The following is a 20811-nucleotide window of genomic DNA, read 5'->3' as shown; positions in this document are numbered from 1 at the left end:
ACCTCTGTGATCCAGCAACCTCGAGTAACCCAACCGCTCATCCGGTAAAGCGCAGGAGAACGGGATGGATACAGATGAAGCACCTGGGATCCAGCCCGCCACGCAGCGCTCCCTCCGCAAAGCGGTGGGTTTACGACGATCTACCGAGAAAACGCTGATTCTACCCGGAAGTCCACCTCTTTTCAGTCCTGCGCGTGTCACTCTCATCTACAGACAAATATTCACGTGACGATAACAGCTTTCGGGAAAATTTAAATGCGTGGCCTGCTTTTAACCACGTGAAACAACCGTGTATCGCCTTTACGATTCACCCCCCGCTTCGCAGAGGGGGGCTGATCCCTTTGCTCCTGAACTCTAAATACTCTAAAATTCGGTTGTGCCGATCGACCTGCTAAGAAAAGCCAAATGTTTGCTGAATTTCCCGGAGCGGCCGTCGGCTCCCAAATCAATCATCCGGCCGCTCAGAAAAAAAAACCTCAGAGATAATTGCGCAGATTATTAGATTTGCAAGTAATAGCTGCACCAATCCATCGTCGCTGGCGATAAGGAGCTTGATTTGGGGAAAAAGCTGAGCTTTTAACAAGTCAGATCAGCGCCTTCGTTCAATAACCTGCGATAAAATGACTGTTGGTTCCCAGATAAGAGCGGACTCTGTGCTGATACGGACGCTAATACCAAAGCCTAGATAACGGCGTGAATAACCACCGCCGAGTATCTAAATATAAAAATCTCTACTTCGCTATCACAGCCTTAGAAAGGCAAACAGCAGGAAGAAAATGTGTTCGCAGCTTTGTTCTGTCGATAAGAAACATAACGCCCGGGGAATGCGGTCGGCCGAGTCATTCTCTTTACCCGGCACATCCCAAACCTGCCGGCACATCTACGATCACAAGACGCGAGACTCGCACAATCTCTACGTATCGACTGTCTGGCGTCTGATCCGTAAACCTAAACCTGCCGCGTTCTTCCCCCTGCCGGCTCCATAACCGATCAGTGATTGTATCGGACGGAATCATAGTATTTGATTTTTCAATGTTTGATTTTTATCGCCGAGGTTATTGGGGAAAGCGTGATCTACATGGGAAGATGGTGAAAATTGGGTGAGATTTTAATACACCCCCCCCCCCACTGGGACAGAAAGCGCTTACTACATATTTACACCACGGAGAGTCTGGGAACCGCAATGTGAATGTCAATAGTCATTTTCAGCTGGTCCTGGAAGGACGGACAGACGGACCCCCCAGCCCTACGGCATGAAAAACAGGAAGAGCAACTAACGGCTTCAATGATGCTCTAAATTCAATCGATCTTCCATCAATCTCTTTGAAGAGTTTCAATCACTTCAGAAAACGTAAAGAAGTTCTGATCTCCACATTGATCCCCAAAAACCCGAGCGGTCCGGGTCCGTCTCTCCTCTCCGCTCAGACCGTTCTCCGGGAGATCCTGAAGTCTGAGAAACTTTGCTGCTAACGAAACTTGTGCTTAGTGTTTTCTGTCAATAACAAAGACTTGAGATAATCCAGAAACGCAGCACAATATCGGGCAGAGGGACGTGTAACGCGAGGCTACACGGAGAAATACACACGGCAGGCGGGAAGAAGTCTCCATGAAATCTGCTGAAAGAATTACACAGATCCGCCAGGGACCTGGAAGTTCGGGAAAGTGAGCTCCCGGTGAGAATTAGACTGTCAGCTTTATGGCAAAACACAAAAAAACAAACAGAGGGTCTCCAGCGAGGTGACTGGAAATAAAGCGATCCAGCCGCGGGCCGGCTCTCGCCTCATTATCTCAAAGGCTTGGGATGGAAATGGTTTCAGGCTGACCTCATTCTCCCGCGAGAGTCCAGATGAAGCCGCAGCGAGTCTTAGCGAGGGGTTAAGTAGTCTGCGGCAGGGCTGGAGGACATACATACTCCATGCTCCATACGCAGAGCGTAAACCGTGTAATTCATAAAGTATTGTTAAATGGGGTAAAATGCTCAAAAAACTGAACTTCCGGGAAGCGCTCCAACTACAACTCCTATGACGCTTGACTGCAGAGAATGCTGACGTGGCAGGTATTATAAGGCTACCTGAGCCGGCAGGTACGACCCTTTCTGTGCTTCTGTTTTTGGTGCACGAAGGGGTCCGGCGGCCGAAACACAGGAAGGAATTACCTGCGAATCGCTTTAGGCTCCTCATCAATCACTTTCCCCAATCATTTTCTTTCACGTGAATGCAGAGATCCGGCCAGCGAGAGGAAAGCATTCCTGCCGGAGAAGCTCCTAAGGTTGCCCCTTCATAATGCGCGGTGAAGGGGGCTGCAGTGCTCAATACTCCTGCTAACGTAAATAAATAGATATACACCCCAAGACCCCCAGGTTACAGGGACTGCTTACTCAATATCGCAGGACCCGTGTGTCAAAACACAAACACTAGTTAAATATCAATGTAAAGCCCACCCAACCGACACTAGAAATACTCAGGATCGGACAAAACAATAAGATTTGAATAAATAAAATGCTGTGTCGGCAGTTTCTGTAGATTGATGAGATATACAGAGTAACGAGTCCTCATCATTGGTAGGAAGCTTTTGCGTTTGAAGGTTACTCTGCGGTTCTAGAACCCACGAGTCTTCCAACGGTTAACCCAAAACCATTTGGAAGACAAGCGGTAGAGATAATAGGCCACAGACGGCGGTTTTGTTACCCCCAGACTTGCCTTCAACGTATCGCGACGGCAGAAAATTGATTCTAAAATCAATGGCTCCTTTATTTCCATCCGAGATTCCTCAATCACGGCCATAAATTCTCATTTAGAACGATGACATTTCCTAATGCCACCGGCTCATAAAAACAAGTTTGGCCGACTGGCAGGGTGCGGAGGGATAGGGAGTTTTTAATACTTGGAGTCAATGGTTTTCATTTATATCGCCCAAAAGGTCATAAATCAAAACCCTGGCGTCCTCGTGCTTCCGGCCCAAATATTCTTCAACTTTGTCAGTTCAGCCGATAAGCGATCAGGTTATGGAGTTTATCAGAATTATTAACGTAAAAGTACGTTTCCTAGAACGTAAAACCTGTTTTTTGGCGCTTCTCTTTTTGATCCGTCCCTCCACCCTCTTCAAGAGCCCTCCCTTACTCCATGAATTAACACAAAGTTAACGCGGGGTCAAAGAAACGGAATTATGCACTAAAATATTGATCAGAAAAAAGGAAATTGGTTATTCTAGACTTTTACATTTCAAAATGTATTTAAAGCATTCCTTTATTGGGGTTTTTAGTTTGTATTTCATTTTTTACTGTATTGTCGCTGCTGGGAAATATCGCGGAGAAATAATTCATGTTTTTAAGCGTTTTTTAAGCATGTTTTTAATGTTTTTAAGGGGATCTCTCTGCTTCGCTGCCGGATGGAAACAGCGTTTGGATATTGAAGCGGTAATGTTCCTGTGACACGAGCTACGATGTGACATCACAGGGAATGAAGTCATCACCTGACAATATATTCCTTAAAATGACTTTTCTTAAAGGGACGGTGAAGCGAGGAAACATTTCAGAGACGGGTCCTGGAACGAGGGGTCGGCACCAAAACACGGGAAATTCTCACAGATAAGAGAAAAAACGGCAGATCGTTCATGGATCCGACTTTACCGTTTCGGAGACTTCCTGCCTGTAATTATTACAGCCGTCCCGGGAGCTCCGAGCCGACAACATTATTAGCATCGAAACGTAATCACCATTTACCCCAAACTATACTCATTTCTTTATACACAGACATTTAAAAATTTAAGATATTTTTCCTGACGAGCGGAATTTATAGGATTTTGGAACGTTCTTATAGGAAACTGTTCCTTTTTTAAACATGTCCCAGAATCTGGTGCCCCTCCGCCCTTTGCACGGCGCTATAAACACATCGGCGCTTAAATACATGAATGGGTACATGAATGAGCATAGCCTCGCGTTTCACTTTCCACGATGCCGAATAAAATTTGGATTCAAAGTGTGGGATAAAACCAGAGAAACAAAACAGATTCATTGTGACATCGAGAACAACGAATGCAGAGTGACGGCATGTCCGCCGAGGGAAGACAGCTTCACTTGGTGTAACGCCGCTTTGTGAATGCTTATGGGGGGCGCTTGGCAAATTTACATAGAATTAGCACAGGGAGAAACGAGCGGCGTTGTCGCTCTGAGCCGAGGGCCTCGCTAACTAAACGAAGCTAATCTCCAGCGGCCGACGTGTAACCGAGCCTTCGCTTCAGAGCGTCACTGCGATTAGAGATGCTGCCTCTTCGCAGCCCAGAACATTACATCTGAAGGGCTTTAAAGCAGATTTAACTAAAACGAGATCTATTAAAAAAAAATGCTTTGACGCCCGCATTGTCCCTCAGATGCACCTCTCTGTACAGCACGCCTAAAACACGTTACCGGACGCACGGTAAACACTTCAATGAAACAACAAACATCCAAAAAAACACGCCTGAAACAAAACACGTCGTTCATTCCCAGAAAAGAAAACGCAACAAAAATAATTAGCGTTTGCGGCATCTCCCGCCCGCTCGGTTTATTGAGAGAGCCGATCATCATCTGAATGCCACGGAATTCCCAGGGATCCAATATTTCTGCATAAAAGCTTCGGAAAATGTACTTTATCCCCAACAGTAATCTTATAGAAACTGAAAAAGCATTTACACATCAAAGCTTCCTATTGGACAATGAAATCAATTTCAGTGAACAACGCTACGGAATTTGTTGGCGCTATATAAAACAAACAATAATAATTGTATTTACCGAATGACCAATATCTACTACTGCGGGCGAGAGAGCGCGAGGGGGCCCGGAGGTGCGAGGGTTAATGCACACCCATATGGGTTTGATTTGGGGTCTGGCGGCCTGGTTTTTATGCACCTGTTCTGCGGATTCATCCACAAAAACACACAGGGACCCCATAAACCCGCAGCAGCTCCGGTTTCATGCGCTCAGCTCTGGAACGCGAGTATTTGTTCATCGATTTTCACCGCTTCCTGGAAATAAACTCTATATGGAAATATACGGCTCATAAATCTACCTTAATGTCCAATATGCTAAAGGCAGGCAATACCCGGCATGCTCCCCTGCGGCAGGCAATACCCGGCATGCTCCCCTGCGGCAGGCAATACCCGGCATGCTCCCCTGAGGCAGGCAATACCCGGCATGCTCCCCTGCGGCAGGCAATACCCGGCATGCTCCCCTGAGGCAGGCAATACCCGGCATGCTCCCCTGAGGCAGGCAATACCCGGCATGCTCCCCTGAGGCAGGCAATACCCGGCATGCTCCCCTGCGGCAGGCAATACCCGGCATGCTCCCCTGCGGCAGGCAATACCCGGCATGCTCCCCTGAGGCAGGCAATACCCGGCATGCTCCCCTGTGGCAGGCAATACCCGGCATGCTCCCCTGCGGCAGGCAATACCCGGCATGCTCCCCTGCGGCAGGCAATACCCGGCATGCTCCCCTGCGGCAGGCAATACCCGGCATGCTCCCCTGTGGCAGGCAATACCCGGCATGCTCCCCTGCGGCAGGCAATACCCGGCGTGCTATAATGGTGCAGAAATATTGTAAAGCTCACTTCCATGTTTATGAGAAGTCTGTAATCCCAACCGAAACCAGTAAAAACCTGGTCACTGGAGCTGTTTTAACCAGTAATAAGTGTAGGCGGTGTGTGCAAAGGGTTAATGCTGAGCTGCATGTACCAGGGGCCACTCGTCTCGTGGCTCCTGGCGGCGCAGCGATGACATCAGGACACTGGAAAGTGTACAGTTGTGATGTTTCAGACAAAGCTCGGGGTGTTTGATACGGGAGCAGCTGCACGTCGCTCGAGCCGAACGCCTCCACCTTACACAAACAGAGCAGCTCGGCCCCTCGGAGCGCCACCGAACCCCACATTCATATAACAAGCTATCCTGGGAGTGAGGATCGCAGTCCCCCTAATTCAGAGAGTTGTTTGGAGTAGAGCGAGGCCTGTATCATCCTGCCCGATTCCATGCGCGACTTTCTCACGCTCGGGCGCAGCGCCGTTCCTTCAACTCAATGAATCAAAGGAGCGGCTTCTTTCTGACAGACGGTCGGATTGTTTGAACCGGAAGACAGATCAAAGATACGATCGGAAAACACGCAGTGAAAGTGCTTATACCCTGGGCTATGAATATCGCAGGAAAATAGCTTTTATTCCCTCCTGTCATCCAACCCCTTACTGTTCAGACTAATAATGACAAGCGCTGGGTATACCCACGGCTCATTATGTTGTCTCACTAACACAAAGCAATTAATACCCAAATTATAAACTCATGCCATAGTCTGATGTGCCTGGGTAAGCACGCAGTCTGTGCAGGCGGTGAACAGGTTAAATTCTGCGCCCCGCACTGACAGTATGCACTCCGTCTGCCCCAGGGGAAGCTCTCTTGCAGGAATGTCTGTGTGACCCCTGGGAAGGCCGGGAGAGGTGGCTTTGATCTCTGTATCTCTTTACTGAGCAGCCATCCATATTGCCTTTCACAGGGAGCGGCGTGAGGATCGCACCTCCTCTGCCCCGGCGACACGGACCCCGCGGCACGGACCCCGCGGCACGGACCCCGCGGCACGGACCCCGCGGCACGGGCCCAGCGGGGTACATTACGGCTTTTGATCCAGAAGGTGAAAAATCCTCCCAGTAACAGTTTCCGGACAAGCGGCCGGCCCCCACGGTAACATACAGGATGCTATGACTTTATTTCATAACATTTTAAGAAAAATGTCAGCAAAAATGATGAATACCCCAGTAGGGCGGGTGACAATAAATTCCTAGGAGTCGTCGGGCTCTCTGCCCTTCCCGGTATTGGTGCACACAGCCACACAAATCAGATTTGCACCCCTTTGAGCCCCGAGTGTTGCCACCTGGCAGAATACCCCGCTTAGCTCTGATAATAACGGAGTGGTCCCGGGGGGGGGGGGGGGGGAGCAGTGCGGTCCGGGGCAGGTTTTGCTACCTGGCTGCAGGTGAGAAGGAAACGTTCTGTTTATCAGCCAGGTAGCAGATATACGAGCAGAGAAATCCTTTCCGGAAGGCAGGTGGCGGAGAGAGTTTCCTGCTCCGAGATAACGCAGCTCTCACCCCGTCTGATCCCGTCTGCAATGAATAACCGCAAACATTTCCAGCAGCCACTTTCAGATAATAAACGCTGATTCCCCGGCACAGAACTCGCAGAAGCAAAAAAAACAGTTCTATCCTTTTATAACGATGTCATAATCCACCGAATGATCAACGGCCTTTAAATCAACACCAATAAAAGCCAAATCTGTATAATAACAATCTGTCCGTCTAACACTGCGAGTGCCGGCCAGCGGGAGAGTTTACACGCAGGAGTTTAGGATGCGCGTGAAGCTGCGAGATGCCTCGTTCATTGGTGGGACAGCGAATCACCCCCTTTATATGAGGAGTCCATGGTGGGTCAGTGGCCCCTGGGGGCCTTCTCTCTGTCTGATGAATAAATGATCGGGGGATAGGAGGGATTTGGGGTGGCCCCCACTCCCCGGTGAAAACGGTATAGTCCAAGAGACACGGCATTTATCGGTGAATCGAAGCTTGGAGCGTCCCGGGAACCAGTGTAACCTATAATAAACCGATAAACCGTGCAGCTCGCACCCTACCGGTGAGTGACGCCCGTCTCATAAACCGATCCGACTGTCAAACCAAACCGGCTACAACGCTTTACTTTATCAAAGTCATTCCCAGCCGAATATCTGAAAGGCTCAGACGTAAAGGTAAGTGTTAGATGAGAGCGGACGCCGCGCAGATATCAATAGCCTCTCCTGTTAAAGGGCAATAGAACGGGACAGGGGGGTATATTGTATTTGAAGGGTGTTTTGGGCAATAAACTCTTCAAATTACAGGGAGATGAAAGCGCTTTGTACTCGGAGTGTTTGTTTAATCATAAAAACTACAGAGACGACAGATCCAGTCTGAAGCTGCAGCGACGCTTTAATACAGACAGCGAGCGTCAGACGGAGACCCCAACGCCGACCCCTCCACCGGCTCAACCTTTAATAGTGTAATCATATATACTGCACATATAGATATATTATATATATATATATATATGCATATTTACACCCCCCCCCACAGCACAGGATGGAGACCCTGTTTGCTGAGGGTTTCCCCACGAACACCATTAAAATATTATATGGATGACCGTATTGAATTAGCTGTTCCACTCTATAAATCAGCCATATCCCCCATAACTGCGGACCTCCGACACCCCGTGGCGCCACCGAAATGGCAAAATGCCCCTTTTGCACGGCCTGTGCCCATCCTCCGCTACTGGGCAGCTTTCTATAACGACAAAGATATTCCTGATGCAAAATCCTCCGGAGGATCCCATTCTCCCCCCTATCTGCGTAACGCACCGAGGATAACTCGCAGGGTGTGCAAAAAAAGGGTATTAGAAAATGTAATCACACAACAAAAAGAAGTGCTTCTGCCAGACAGCTGACCTTTAACCTCACGTGGCGCTCACACGTCTCAGGCTTGTTATCTGGGGATACTGTTTATAACACGCGGAGTGCATTGATACGTATGGCTAACCCTCCTGGTCTGGGAGCGGAACGCCGATCACTCACACGCACGCACATACTCACTCACACGCACATGCTCACTCACTCACACACATACGCACTCACACACACACCTAATTAACAATTAACGCTGCAGAAAACGTTATTAAAGCTGTCGTGATAATGATGGGAGAAACCGTGTCGGGGAACCTCACTCGGCGGGACGAAGAGTATCTAGAACCGGGACACATTCCGCCATTTGGCACGGACGGTCATGTCCATAATGGCAATGACTTTGGCTATAAGAGCTACCCAGCCTGCCAAGAACAGAATAACCCCCACAATACGGAATGATCTGGGCACAACGCGACGGTGTGGCGGACCCAGACGCCGGTAACAGACGCACGCCGGTGAATGGAAATGCACCTTCAGGGTCGCCGAGAGGCTGCTTAAAGAAGACAAGCTGTATTCTGATACAATATAAATCCCGCTATGTCTGCCACGGTGCCCATTAGCAGGACAGATCTGCCAAAAACTGAAAGGTGTGCGTTAAGTAGATAATGGCCTCCTCTTCCAATTATGTAAATGATCTGTCTGAGTCTTATCTGCAGATCTTACCGACAGATAACAAATCTACAGCAGTCAGCTGCTCTTCAAAAGACGTTTCCCCCTCACCTTATCCTCAAAGGCTTTGATTCCAGCAAAAGAATACAATCACCATTACACCGTAACCCCTCGAGTGCCGCATGCAGGAGGATGTGGAAAGACTGCGAAATCACACACTCGACGCCAGACGTTGTTCCCGGTTATAAGTTACCCGGCACTCGAGTCAGCATTTTCTGTAAGCGGCATTAATGCTAAGTCTGCCCTACGAGCCCAAAATCCCAACCCCAGATAGCAGAATTTCACTAAAACAAGGAGAAAAAGAAATCAAAAGCCCCTTTTTCCAACTGAAATAAATACATATTCGCCATTATTGTATAAACTGCCTTCTAACGTCACGCAGCGGCGCACCAAACAGACGAGACGCAGCTCACAATATACAGCACACAGATAACGCAAGCGCCGCGACATAAATACACAGCAAATATCAACGTAAGCAAAGAATCGCTTTCAATAAACCGTGCGACAAATAACCGCAGTCACCGAACAGCCTGAAACATTAAAGAAAAGAACATTTCATGGAAGGTTTTGGCAGAGCCACATTGAGAAATGATGGCGTGATGATGGCGTGATGATGGCGTGATGATGGCGTGTTCCTACCTGGTTGATGGAGTTGGCAGCGCAGGAAGCCAGCCCGGTTCCAACAGAGGCGACTAGGAAGCAGATGGGGTCAAAGGGCACGGGTGCCATGGCATAGCCGGCCGACGCGGTGATCACCACCAAGGCTGCAGAAAGAAAAGATGAAGAGGTTCAGGGCTTAGGATGCAGGCGGCTCAACCAACACAGCAAGCGAACAGTCACGGCTTATCTTCCATACATTATATTATACACATTATCTTACATACATTATATTATACACATTATCTTACATACATTATATTATACACATTATCTTACATACATTATATTATACACATTATCTTACATACATTATATTATACACATTATCTTCCATACATTATATTATACACATTATCTTACATACATTATATTATACACATTATCTTATACATTATATTATATACATTATATTATTATATATTACCAGCGCTTAACACAGTGACGCTCCGGGAACTTAATTGTAAGTAAATAAGTCTCATCTGATTTTGGGTATTTTGGTAAAAAAATATAAGTGGGTGAAGTTAAAGGCACAAAACATATTTTATGAACATTCTAATTAAAAAAGTTATTTATCACAAATCCCAAAATGAAGCTTTTTGTAGTGTTTGCCGTACAGATGGGGAATCCCAATAGAAAAGGTAACGTTCCTTCCACAGCGACATACTGGGTGGCGGGGTATCTGCAAGCATCTGGTACGCGCTTATACATTAGAAATGCAAAATACATGTTTTTATAGGTTAAAATATCAATATCCCCCGTTTTCCATCCTATCACCGGTTCACCAGGATTTTTTTTCCTACAATAGAAGCGATGCTGTGTGCAGGTCTATGGTATCAGCGGGGGAGGGTAACGTATTAAGGATTAGCACATTTCATTGTTGTAGCAACTCCTATCTTACGAAGCCTTCGAGAGCCGAGCCGAGCTTTTCACGGGAATACCGGAAGAGATATAACCGTATCCATAACACGGCGTTTGTCTCAGAAACGGACTTCTAAGAAAGCTGAAATTAGCCACATAAGACGGGGCAGGTAACTAAATAGAGAGGAAAAAACTTTAAACAGATAATAACGCCGCTTCAAAGGAGATCAGCCATAAAGATGCTAATTTACCATTACAAAGTGAGCTATAATCCAAAGATTTCAAGGAAAATTACTCGGAAGGAGGAAGCTGGAGCTCCCCAGAAAACATTCCGAAGAAGATATTCAGTTTTTACGCAATATTCTGTTTCTTATCCAAAATAAGACTCCTCGGGGCAGCAAAGTTAGCCAAAGCATAATCAGCCCACCAACAATATATCTGACAACGCACAGCATGACACACAGTAAGTCACTGAAGCCGCTGCTAAATCTAAACAGCTGAGCATGCTGGGAGTTGTAGTCTACACCGCTTTCCCTTGCAGTAAACGGACTCTGATTATCTCAGAATAAGACATTAGGATTCATATTATTGGTGATGGCTCCACAATCGTGCCAAGAAACGTCCTCGGGATTAAAGGAAGCTTTTGAAGCTTCCCACCCCGCTGTACAATACCCCTCCGGTGATGTCCGGGGCTGGGGCACATATTGGTGCCTAGCGGCACCTGGGAGTGAGTCCAGCCCCTGGAAAGTGGAAACGTTTTCATCACCGATGCTGAATGCCTGCTGGCTAACAGAAGCAGGGAGTCCGATCCGTGTGTAATGTTTAACTTGCCAAAAATTGCTCATATTAATGTTGTTTTTCCAGCTACTGAAATACATTTCTGAAAAGAAAATTAATGCCAAGCTGGCCCTGCTTAAGCCCATTTCAGCCCCAAATATCAGAAGACGTAATCAAAGTACCGATAATTCTTGGTGTGTCGCGGGCTGCATCGTATTATTTGTAACGTGGCTGTGGGGCAAGATTTGGATAATAAGGGGCAATAACTTCAGCCAAGAATAGACCCATATGTAATTATCTGTGAGAGGAAAGAAAGATCTTAGGTTTCCAGCGCTCGGAGGGGGGGGGATCTTTAATAGAGAAGCCAAAGAAAAATGAATGATTTTCTCTTATTGCGACATATCGTGTGATGAGGTCAAATTAATATCTGCCTCACAAATTGCATTTTCACACAAAAGCTCGGGCTTTAATTAAATAAGAGTTGTTTTACACTCGTTAATTTGGGTAAGTATCGTACAGTGCCAGGCGATCAGACATGTGTTATAGCGCTGACCTCACACAGGTCGCGGCCCCACGGGGTCAAGTATTAATTATACGTACGAGCGACTGACCCCACGCTTTGGGGCTGTTTCTGGAAGGACGGAAATGACTCGGAAACAAAAGGGAGCTCCGTCTTTTTACTGTCCACAAATTGCCGTTTTTAGTTAGAAAACAACTATTTTAATGGCAATAACGATAAATGATGTTGATTTGGGGACTATTATTGCAGAATTGTTTGAGGTCTTTTTTAGAGCCTCCTCATTTATAGAGCTGGCTGCAAACCAAACATGAGTGGGAAGAGTTAATAGGAAGTTAAGCGCTGTAATAGTGCCCAGGAAAGAGGGGGTTCTGGGTAATTTGTCCCTCTGAGGGTCTAAATGTACGTTATTTGGTTAATTCACCTTGAATTTTGAGGAAGATTAATGAAAAAATGTGACTTATGTAGCCGGAGGTAATTGTTTAGATGTTTTTTCTGTTAGCTGCTAAAGGAAAATAAAGGATAAGCCTTTGAGTCACACTGCGGCACTCACCGGACAGTCTGATTTTGGAGAGCCTGGCCAGGGTGCCGGGTAGAGAAGACATCTCCAGCTTCATCTCCTTCCACCCCCGATCTTCACTGCCTGCCGGGGACGGAGTGCCGCTCGGCGCAGCCTCCGACGGACCCTGGGGATGCTCATGTTTGGACACTTCGGCAGGCGACGCAGCGTGCACGGCCGCTACTGATTTCAAGTCTTGCGCGACTCTCTCTTCCTGGGCCGCCAGCTCTGTAATCTCCTGTTTTGGTTTGGCTCTTTGGCGCAGGCTCTGGTGCTGGGTAACATACTGAAAATGGAAGAGGGACGTTACATCTCTGCGGCTGAATGAAGTCCTCGCCACTAATCTTAACACTGCCAACATTACAAGCAAAAGCGAGCAGAGACAGAAAACCACTGATTCACACCCTAGAGCAGGGCTACCCCGCGCTTCATGGGAATTGTAGTCTCTCGGCCACCAATGATTCAGCCCTAGGCTGGAAAATAATTAAAAAAGGAGAATGGCAATGGTAGACAAGTTCACCTGGCAGAGATATTTAAAATACAAAGTTTTCCTCTGGTTTAGTGCTGAGGTTATGCACAGACATGTGGAAGACGATCAGAAGATCCAAGAGAACGGATAAGAGCAAAAAGGCGTTTCAAATAACGTTATTGAAACTGCATAAAGTCCCGAACGATACTCATCTTCCCCTCACTAACCCTCACTAACTCTCTAACCCGAGTGTTCAGTCCTAACCTCACACAGCCCCGCTGGGAATATCTCAGGAAGTTATTAAGTTATAATAATTACATTGTGTGGGTTTCATGCAGACGAGATACAAAGTAAATTACGAGCTTCACGCGGAGTCTTATTTATTATCTCCATAAATGGTCATTTTATGAAAAGCGCGCCTCTGCAAATACAGCGAAACATCTACGCCGTGCCGCACGCACAATTACAAACTATAAGGGCGGCGGATGGGACGACAGGGGAATCCATACAATAAAGCACAGTATATGCTGCCTCCTGACCGTGGGGGTTTTAAGATATCCATCAGTGCCGGCGAAAGACAACCGGAAGCAGGGCAGGAAATGTTATATGGAGATTGGATCTGGGGAGGGAGATTCCGGGGCGAGTGGGAGACGTAGTGTGGGATCTAAAGACAACTAAAGATTACGATGGGAACGTTATGTATCGTTAGAGGGACCCAGAGGTGCTTGCAAAGCCGTTCAAACCCAAGCGCCAGAAAACGGTTGCCTCCGTCGAGTACATACGTACGTACATACACACAAAACCACTCCATGCTAGTTAGCAATTCTAGCAGAGATTTATGAATCCCTCTTAGAACTGGGGAAGGAGACTTCTAAGGACAAGATTATTGCAAGAAGGGAACGTACTTTCTCTAATGGCTGCAGGAGCACCAGACAGGGAAGGAACATAATTGTCAGGAAAAAGACATGCACATACAGGGTTAAAGCAGCAGACTGGTCAGGGGCAGCTGGGGAAGGGTTAATCCAGTTTGCAAATCACTGGTAGCTGGACCCCAGCTTCTTCTGACACCTACCTTGCGTTTGGCTGGATGATGAATGGCCGTCCAGCTGCCCCTCTGCCTCGTGTAGATGTTCAGCCTGCGGCAAGCTGACGGCGGCACCAAGACTACCCGGTGAATGTGCGCCAGGCACGTTCCTACCGAACCTGAAGAGGGGCACAAAGAGAAACGTCAGACAATCAGACTACGAACAGAAACAGCATCACATGTGAAACGCAAGGAAATAAGTGTCAGATTATGAGCATTTACAGAAAACTTCCCCAAACCCTCCAATGGAATAAGATTTTCAGCATTGGCGACAAAACTCCAGAAATCTCACCGCAACGGGGCCCTTTGCCAAAATAATGTGAGAAGAGTAAATAAACTGTTTTATACGGAGATAGTCTGCGGCCAGAGCTAGTCGGGGACAGTCAGTCAGTTAAAGGTGCTGTCCCTTTACAAAACGTGAATCTCTCTCACTAGCATGACAAGCAAATCAGCATCATCAGCAGATGACAGATTAGACGTCATTTTATTCTTTCCTCGCATGAAAACAACACTGAAACTTTTAAGAACCCTTTTTTGTTTTTATGGCAACAACCTATCAGTGGCTGCTGTTGCGTCACATGATAATTAAGCGTTCCCACCAAATATTATGAACGAGACAAATGTATTACGTGATGCAACATGATTTGGTTACTTCTCAGTAGCGGGAATGGCGATTCTAATGTTATGTTTAGTTCCAAAAATACCGTTAATTGGTTAATCGGCTTCCTTCTAACGCCATTCAAAGTTTATTAACTGTTTGTGCGCGCGCGCGTGTAACGAGACCCCAATCATTCCATCCCGGGTAGAATCTGCACTTCCGGCAGAACACGACGGTGGTTAAAATAACTCAAGTAACGATCGGTGAGAGAGACACGATACCAATTAACACTTTTGGTGGCGACCCTGCTAAAATGAGATGCGATAATGAGAGAAGACGAGAAACCGGATGAGACGGTGTTAAAATGAAACGTTCCCTTTTCGTCCGGTGCAATTCCGCTAGGATATTCTGGCAGTCCAAGGGGCCGGGGCTGAAGGGATTTAAAAACTTTTAGTTCCCTTCATTACTGTTCCGTGGAACTTTACCCCCTCGGGAAGAAATCACAAATGAAAGACGATCTTAAAGAACGTTCTGGGAAGCGTTTCGGTGACCCCTTTGATGCCGGCACGCCCCAAGACGCTCGCAGAAAACCTTTACAGGAATGTTCTCTGTATGGAAAGCTTTCCTTCAGATGGTGGCTTTTCATCAGAGCTTTGAATATGGAAGAGCGGTTTGGGGAAAAACACTGGGGCTTTCTCACTTCCCAGAAAAAGCAAACTTCCACCGCATGAGATATTGTTTTGTCATCGAACGAGCCGTAATTGGTGTAAAAACACGTCGGCCGAGCACTTTCACAAGATCATTAGCCCGGCATTAAACAAACACTTGCTCGGATTTTTCCAGTCCAAGCGTCGCTCCCGAAACCAGCGGCCAAGTGCACGGCTTACAGAAAGCCCGTTGATGTGGAAGGGTGAGGAAATTAAATTGCTGCTACGAAAACACAGAGCCCTGTTATTCCAACAAGCGGTGAGTTACCTCACTGGAAAGATTAATGTGACATTTTATGTAATTATGCAAACAAGCGCAGAGGTGAACGAGCCACGAAGCGAAACATCGAACAGGCGGACCGTGCGACTCCTCTTAGGCACGCGGCAACTAAATTAAACGGGTTAAATCCAAACGATATCCGCCCGGGCCGCAAAATGTTCGCAAAGTCTACGTGAACCCCTAACACAGACACAAAGTCACAACACCAGAGAGCCAAACTGGGTATTGTGGGTGAAACCCCCCCGATAGAGGGCAAAGTGTGGCTATATCAGGAGATTAAAGGAAGGTCGTGTTAGATCAGGACGGGCAAGCTGTTGGTTACGGACTCCGGCGCACAGACGGCAAATACAGGCTCAGGAAGCTGGATAAAAAAGACTTTGATCAGACCCAGGAAGCAGGTTTGAGAACCTCCATAATCAGTAAGATCAGATAATCTCCGGTTACGCTGCGCTTTTATTTCATGTCATGCTTGGTATAGGAAGGACACGGCGTATAGAAGTCTGATAAAGGACACGTTCCGTCAGTCCATGTGTACTCCATGTACAGTATGCGCATGTTACGAGGGGATAGGATAGATCCACATATGAAGAGCAATAATTCCACAAGGTGCCAAGAGAGCGCAGGGAGATGTTGGGCGCCACCTGGCTACTTGGGTTACTCCAACAATGATGATTGTCATATTTATTAAAATCCACTGGTTTTGGCCTATATCCCCTTAAGGCTTAGTTGATATGACTACATGGATGGTCCTGATTCACATGGATGGGATTCTGGCTTTCATGTAGCAGACGGTATGACAAGAAGCAAGGTCACCTCAGGGGGGGGGTGACCTCTGCAATTCCCTTCCCCATCCCATCTTCTCCCAAATTTTAAACTCTTTTTCCGAGAAACACAACCTTTCGGCCATCATTCTGACAGATCTGAACGACCAGCAACCTCTACAGACAATCCTGACCCATCATCCCCATCGAAGCCGTCCTCTCCTACTGCTTCACTCAACTCAACCACCAACTAGATTGTAAGCTCCCCGGAGCCGGACCCTCTCCTCCTTCTGGACCAGTTTGTTATTGTGTATGATTTTAAATTATTATTTACCACCTATTGTCACTTTTAGAAGGAATGAGGCCGGTTGGTTCTACGATTCAATGTTTGTGTGAACATAAAAAGTAAACAAAATCACCCAAAATGATTTAACGCACGCCGGAAAGGAAAGCACTCGGCCGTTAGGGGAACGCTTTATTTAAAAAAAAAATAAAAAAAAAAAATTAAAGAAACGAAGAGCGGATTTTATTTTATTTTCACAGACCCACAATAAAGAAAGGCAGTTTCAGGCTTACAGAATTTCACTTATTAAAAACAAAAGTGAGAAGAGGGCCATTTTAATGGCGGCAGCTGTCACGTCATAAAAAAGCAGCGAAGCCGGTAAATCAATGGTCAATAAAATGCTAATTTATGATCTGTGGAAGTTTGATCCTGCAGGAATATTTCCACTACTCCGGGCAGAAAATCCTGAGAAGCGTTCACCGGCCGCGCGGATTATTCACGGGGTTGTTTAGATAGCCTGACGCTGGAGGAATGAAAGCACAGATTTCTGAAAGTTTCCATATTCGCACGGCCGGCTGGATTTGTAGCGGGGCGCTAATAAAAACACTCAGGATTTTTATAGGGCAGGCTTACTTTCATTAACCCACACAGTGCTAGGAGAGACACAACACGGAAAAGAAAAGGCAACTTATGTAGAGGAAAAGCAAAAAAAAACAACTCAGTATGTTATTGTTCACGCAAGCCACACGGATAACATACATGTGACCTATCAGCATTTAACGTGACCTGGAAAACATTCTGCATCTATCAGCAGATGACGGGTGAGAATGGGTTAACCGAGCAAAACATTTGTTTCTGCCAAGCGGGGCAGCTGGCGGCTTTATTTACTATGAATGTTCCAATCGACGCTCTCAAGTCGTCAATACGAAGCTTCCCTTCTCAGCACTCACAGTCGCTCCGATAAATACACAGCTTCCCTGATCATAAATCCCTCGGATGATAGACAACCTCTGATGTAGACATATTGCTACGTTTCTAACACTTACACGCACGCACGCACGCCCAGCGGAATGCATCGGGTATTAGAAACCAAAACGCCCTGTGCTGTGACAAAGTGAACACGATGTATGACATCACACATAATAAAAAGATTCTGAAACCTTCTTTATGTGTTTTTTTTAACCAGACACATATTTCCATGACCTGGGAGAATTACGTATCGCACCGCCGGCTGGAGACGGACGTCCGTGTTTAGTTGTTAGTGCGGGTGTGGTGTTACTGACTGTTATAACAGCGCTACGGAATCTGCTGGCGCTATATAAATAAATGGAACGGAGATGCTGTGTGCGCACGGGAAGCGCGGGGCACACGGGCAAATATCACGGAATAAGATCCAACACGTTTTATTTGCATGACCGGAATAATGAGAATGCTGCTGAAGGAATACGTTTAATAACGAGGTTTATTCACGGAATGACGGCTTTGGCCGCGTTCATCGAGCAACTCGCCTACAGACGACAGGGACCAACGCGGCACCGACGACAACATAAGTGAAGACGACGGCCGACGTGCACAGCAACTCATCAATTTACAAAGCCTACATCATTTTAGCTTTATCTCTATGGCGACGGTAAGATGACCCAAAACTTGTTAATCAAGAAGGGCAAAAACTATGAAGAGCTTGACCACGAGACACGTAAACACGTCCGACGACCCGAACGGCCCCCGGATCCATCGAGTAACAGCACAAGCATTAAACCAACTCAGCCCCCGACCGCAGCTCAGCGGTGACGCGGCCCCGCTGTACGTTTAGCGCGTCGGGTCCGTCAACGCGTTTCACATTAACTCAGAGGTTATCGAACGGAAACACCACACAGAACACCCAAATTCTCTTACGGCGTTACCGGTTCATGCGCATAAAAGCAGACTGCGCATCACCCGTACCCCCCGGCGCTGCCAGTGACACGCAACTCGTGCGACACACACACACACAGCCCCGTGCGACACACACACACACACAGCCCCGTGCGACACACACACACACAGCCCCGTGCGACACACACACACAGCCCCCTGCGACACACACACACACACACACAGCCCCGTGCGACACACACACACACACACAGCCCCCTGCGACACACACACACACACACAGCCCCCTGCGACACACACACACAGCCCCGTGCGACACACACACACAGCCCCGTGCGACACACACACACACACACACAGCCCCGTGCGACACACACACACACACACACAGCCCCGTGCGACACACACACACACACAGCCCCGTGCGACACACACACAGCCCCGTGCAACACACACACAGCCCCGTGCAACACACACACACACAGCCCCGTGCGACACACACACACACACACACACACACAGCCCCGTGCGACACACACACACACACACACACAGCCCCATGCAACACACACACACACAGCCCCGTGCGACACACACACACACACACAGCCCCGTGCGACACACACACACACAGCCCCGTGCAACACACACACACACAGCCCCGTGCGACACACACACAGCCCCGTGCGACACACACACAGCCCCGTGCGACACACACACAGCCCCGTGCGACACACACACACACACAGCACGATAAATCCACCCCACTGTACACAATGCCACCCACTGAGGGCATTACAGGACCAGCTGCGCCTGCACTCTGAATGCCCCGCACCCCGTGCTGCTGCGGGTATACCCGGCAGGCGTCGCGCCCTGTGACGGGCATTACTCCCTCTCCGCTCGCTAGTTCCCAGCCCGGGGTACCCGCTCCCTTCACAGGTACCTCTCATTCTGTGCCCGCTCTGCCCTCTCTACTTCATGAGCGCCGCCATCTTGCCCCGGAGGTCAGTCAGGCGTTTCCGGTGACGTACATCCGATCCCTACTGAGGTTACTGTAAGTCATTATACAGACGGGAGCGCACGGCGCCGAGAACCCTAATTCACCTGTCTGTGTGATTCTATATCATATACATACACCACATATACAATATAAAGAAATATATATAGTTACACTATATCATATACATATACACCACATATACAATATAAAGAAATACATTATATATATCTATGTCATATACATACATACACCACATATACAATATAAAGAAATATATATTTACACTATATCATATATACATATCTATATTATATACATACACCACATATACAATATAAATACAATATATATATCATATACATATACACCACATATACAATATAAAGAAATATATATATTTACACTATATCATATACACCACATATACAATATAAAGAAATACATTATATATATCTATGTCATATACATACACTACATATACAATATAAAGAAATATATATATTTACACTACATCATATATACATATCTATATTAAATACATACACCACATATACAATATAAATACAATATATATATCTATATCATATACATATACACCACATATACAATATAAAGAAATACATTATATATATCTATGTCATATACATACATACATACACCACATATACAATATAAAGAAATATATATTTACACTATATCATATATACATATCTATATTATATACATACACCACATATACAATAAAGAAATATATATTTACACACTATATCATATATACATATCTATATTTTATACATACACCACATATACAATATAAAGAAATATATATTATATACATACATACACCACATATACAATATAAAGAAATATATATATTTACACTATATCATATATACATATCTATATTTTATACATACACCACATATACAATATAAAGAAATACATTATATATATCTATATCATATACATCACATATATATATTTACACACTATATCATACATATATATATCATATACATATAAAATATAAAGACATACATTATATGTATATATTTACACACTATTAAATATATATACATATCTCTATATATTACTAAAACCATGTCAAAACGATATCAATGAATGTTAGTTGGTTATCGCGGCAGAGATGGAGTTGTGTAGAAGACAATATAGTATTAATTACATATCTGTATTAACACATTTCCCAAATAAAACCA

The 20811-nt window shown here is 46.3% G+C and overlaps 1 protein-coding gene across 1 annotated transcript in view; it reads right to left on the bottom strand.

Moving 5' to 3' along the window:
- LOC149281939 (protoheme IX farnesyltransferase, mitochondrial-like) overlaps positions 1-19480 on the bottom strand; it is a 35734-nt gene extending 16254 nt beyond the window's left edge. The window contains exons 1-4 of the mRNA XM_089498836.1: positions 19363-19480; positions 14079-14209; positions 12532-12823; positions 9806-9930 (exon numbers count right to left, since the gene is read on the bottom strand). Coding sequence (XP_089354962.1) covers positions 9806-9930; positions 12532-12823; positions 14079-14209; positions 19363-19480 — 666 coding nt within the window. The remainder of the gene's footprint in view (positions 1-9805; positions 9931-12531; positions 12824-14078; positions 14210-19362) is intronic.
- Positions 19481-20811: the final 1331 nt, after the last annotated feature.

The sequence above is a fragment of the Sceloporus occidentalis genome, unplaced genomic scaffold (genome assembly GCF_023333645.1).
Source record: "Sceloporus occidentalis isolate IW3139 unplaced genomic scaffold, rSceOcc1.0.p SCAF_126, whole genome shotgun sequence".
Classification (NCBI taxonomy): domain Eukaryota; kingdom Metazoa; phylum Chordata; class Lepidosauria; order Squamata; family Phrynosomatidae; genus Sceloporus; species Sceloporus occidentalis.
Note: the sequence above shows the minus strand (reverse complement) of the source record. Positions and strands in the feature narration are given on the sequence as shown.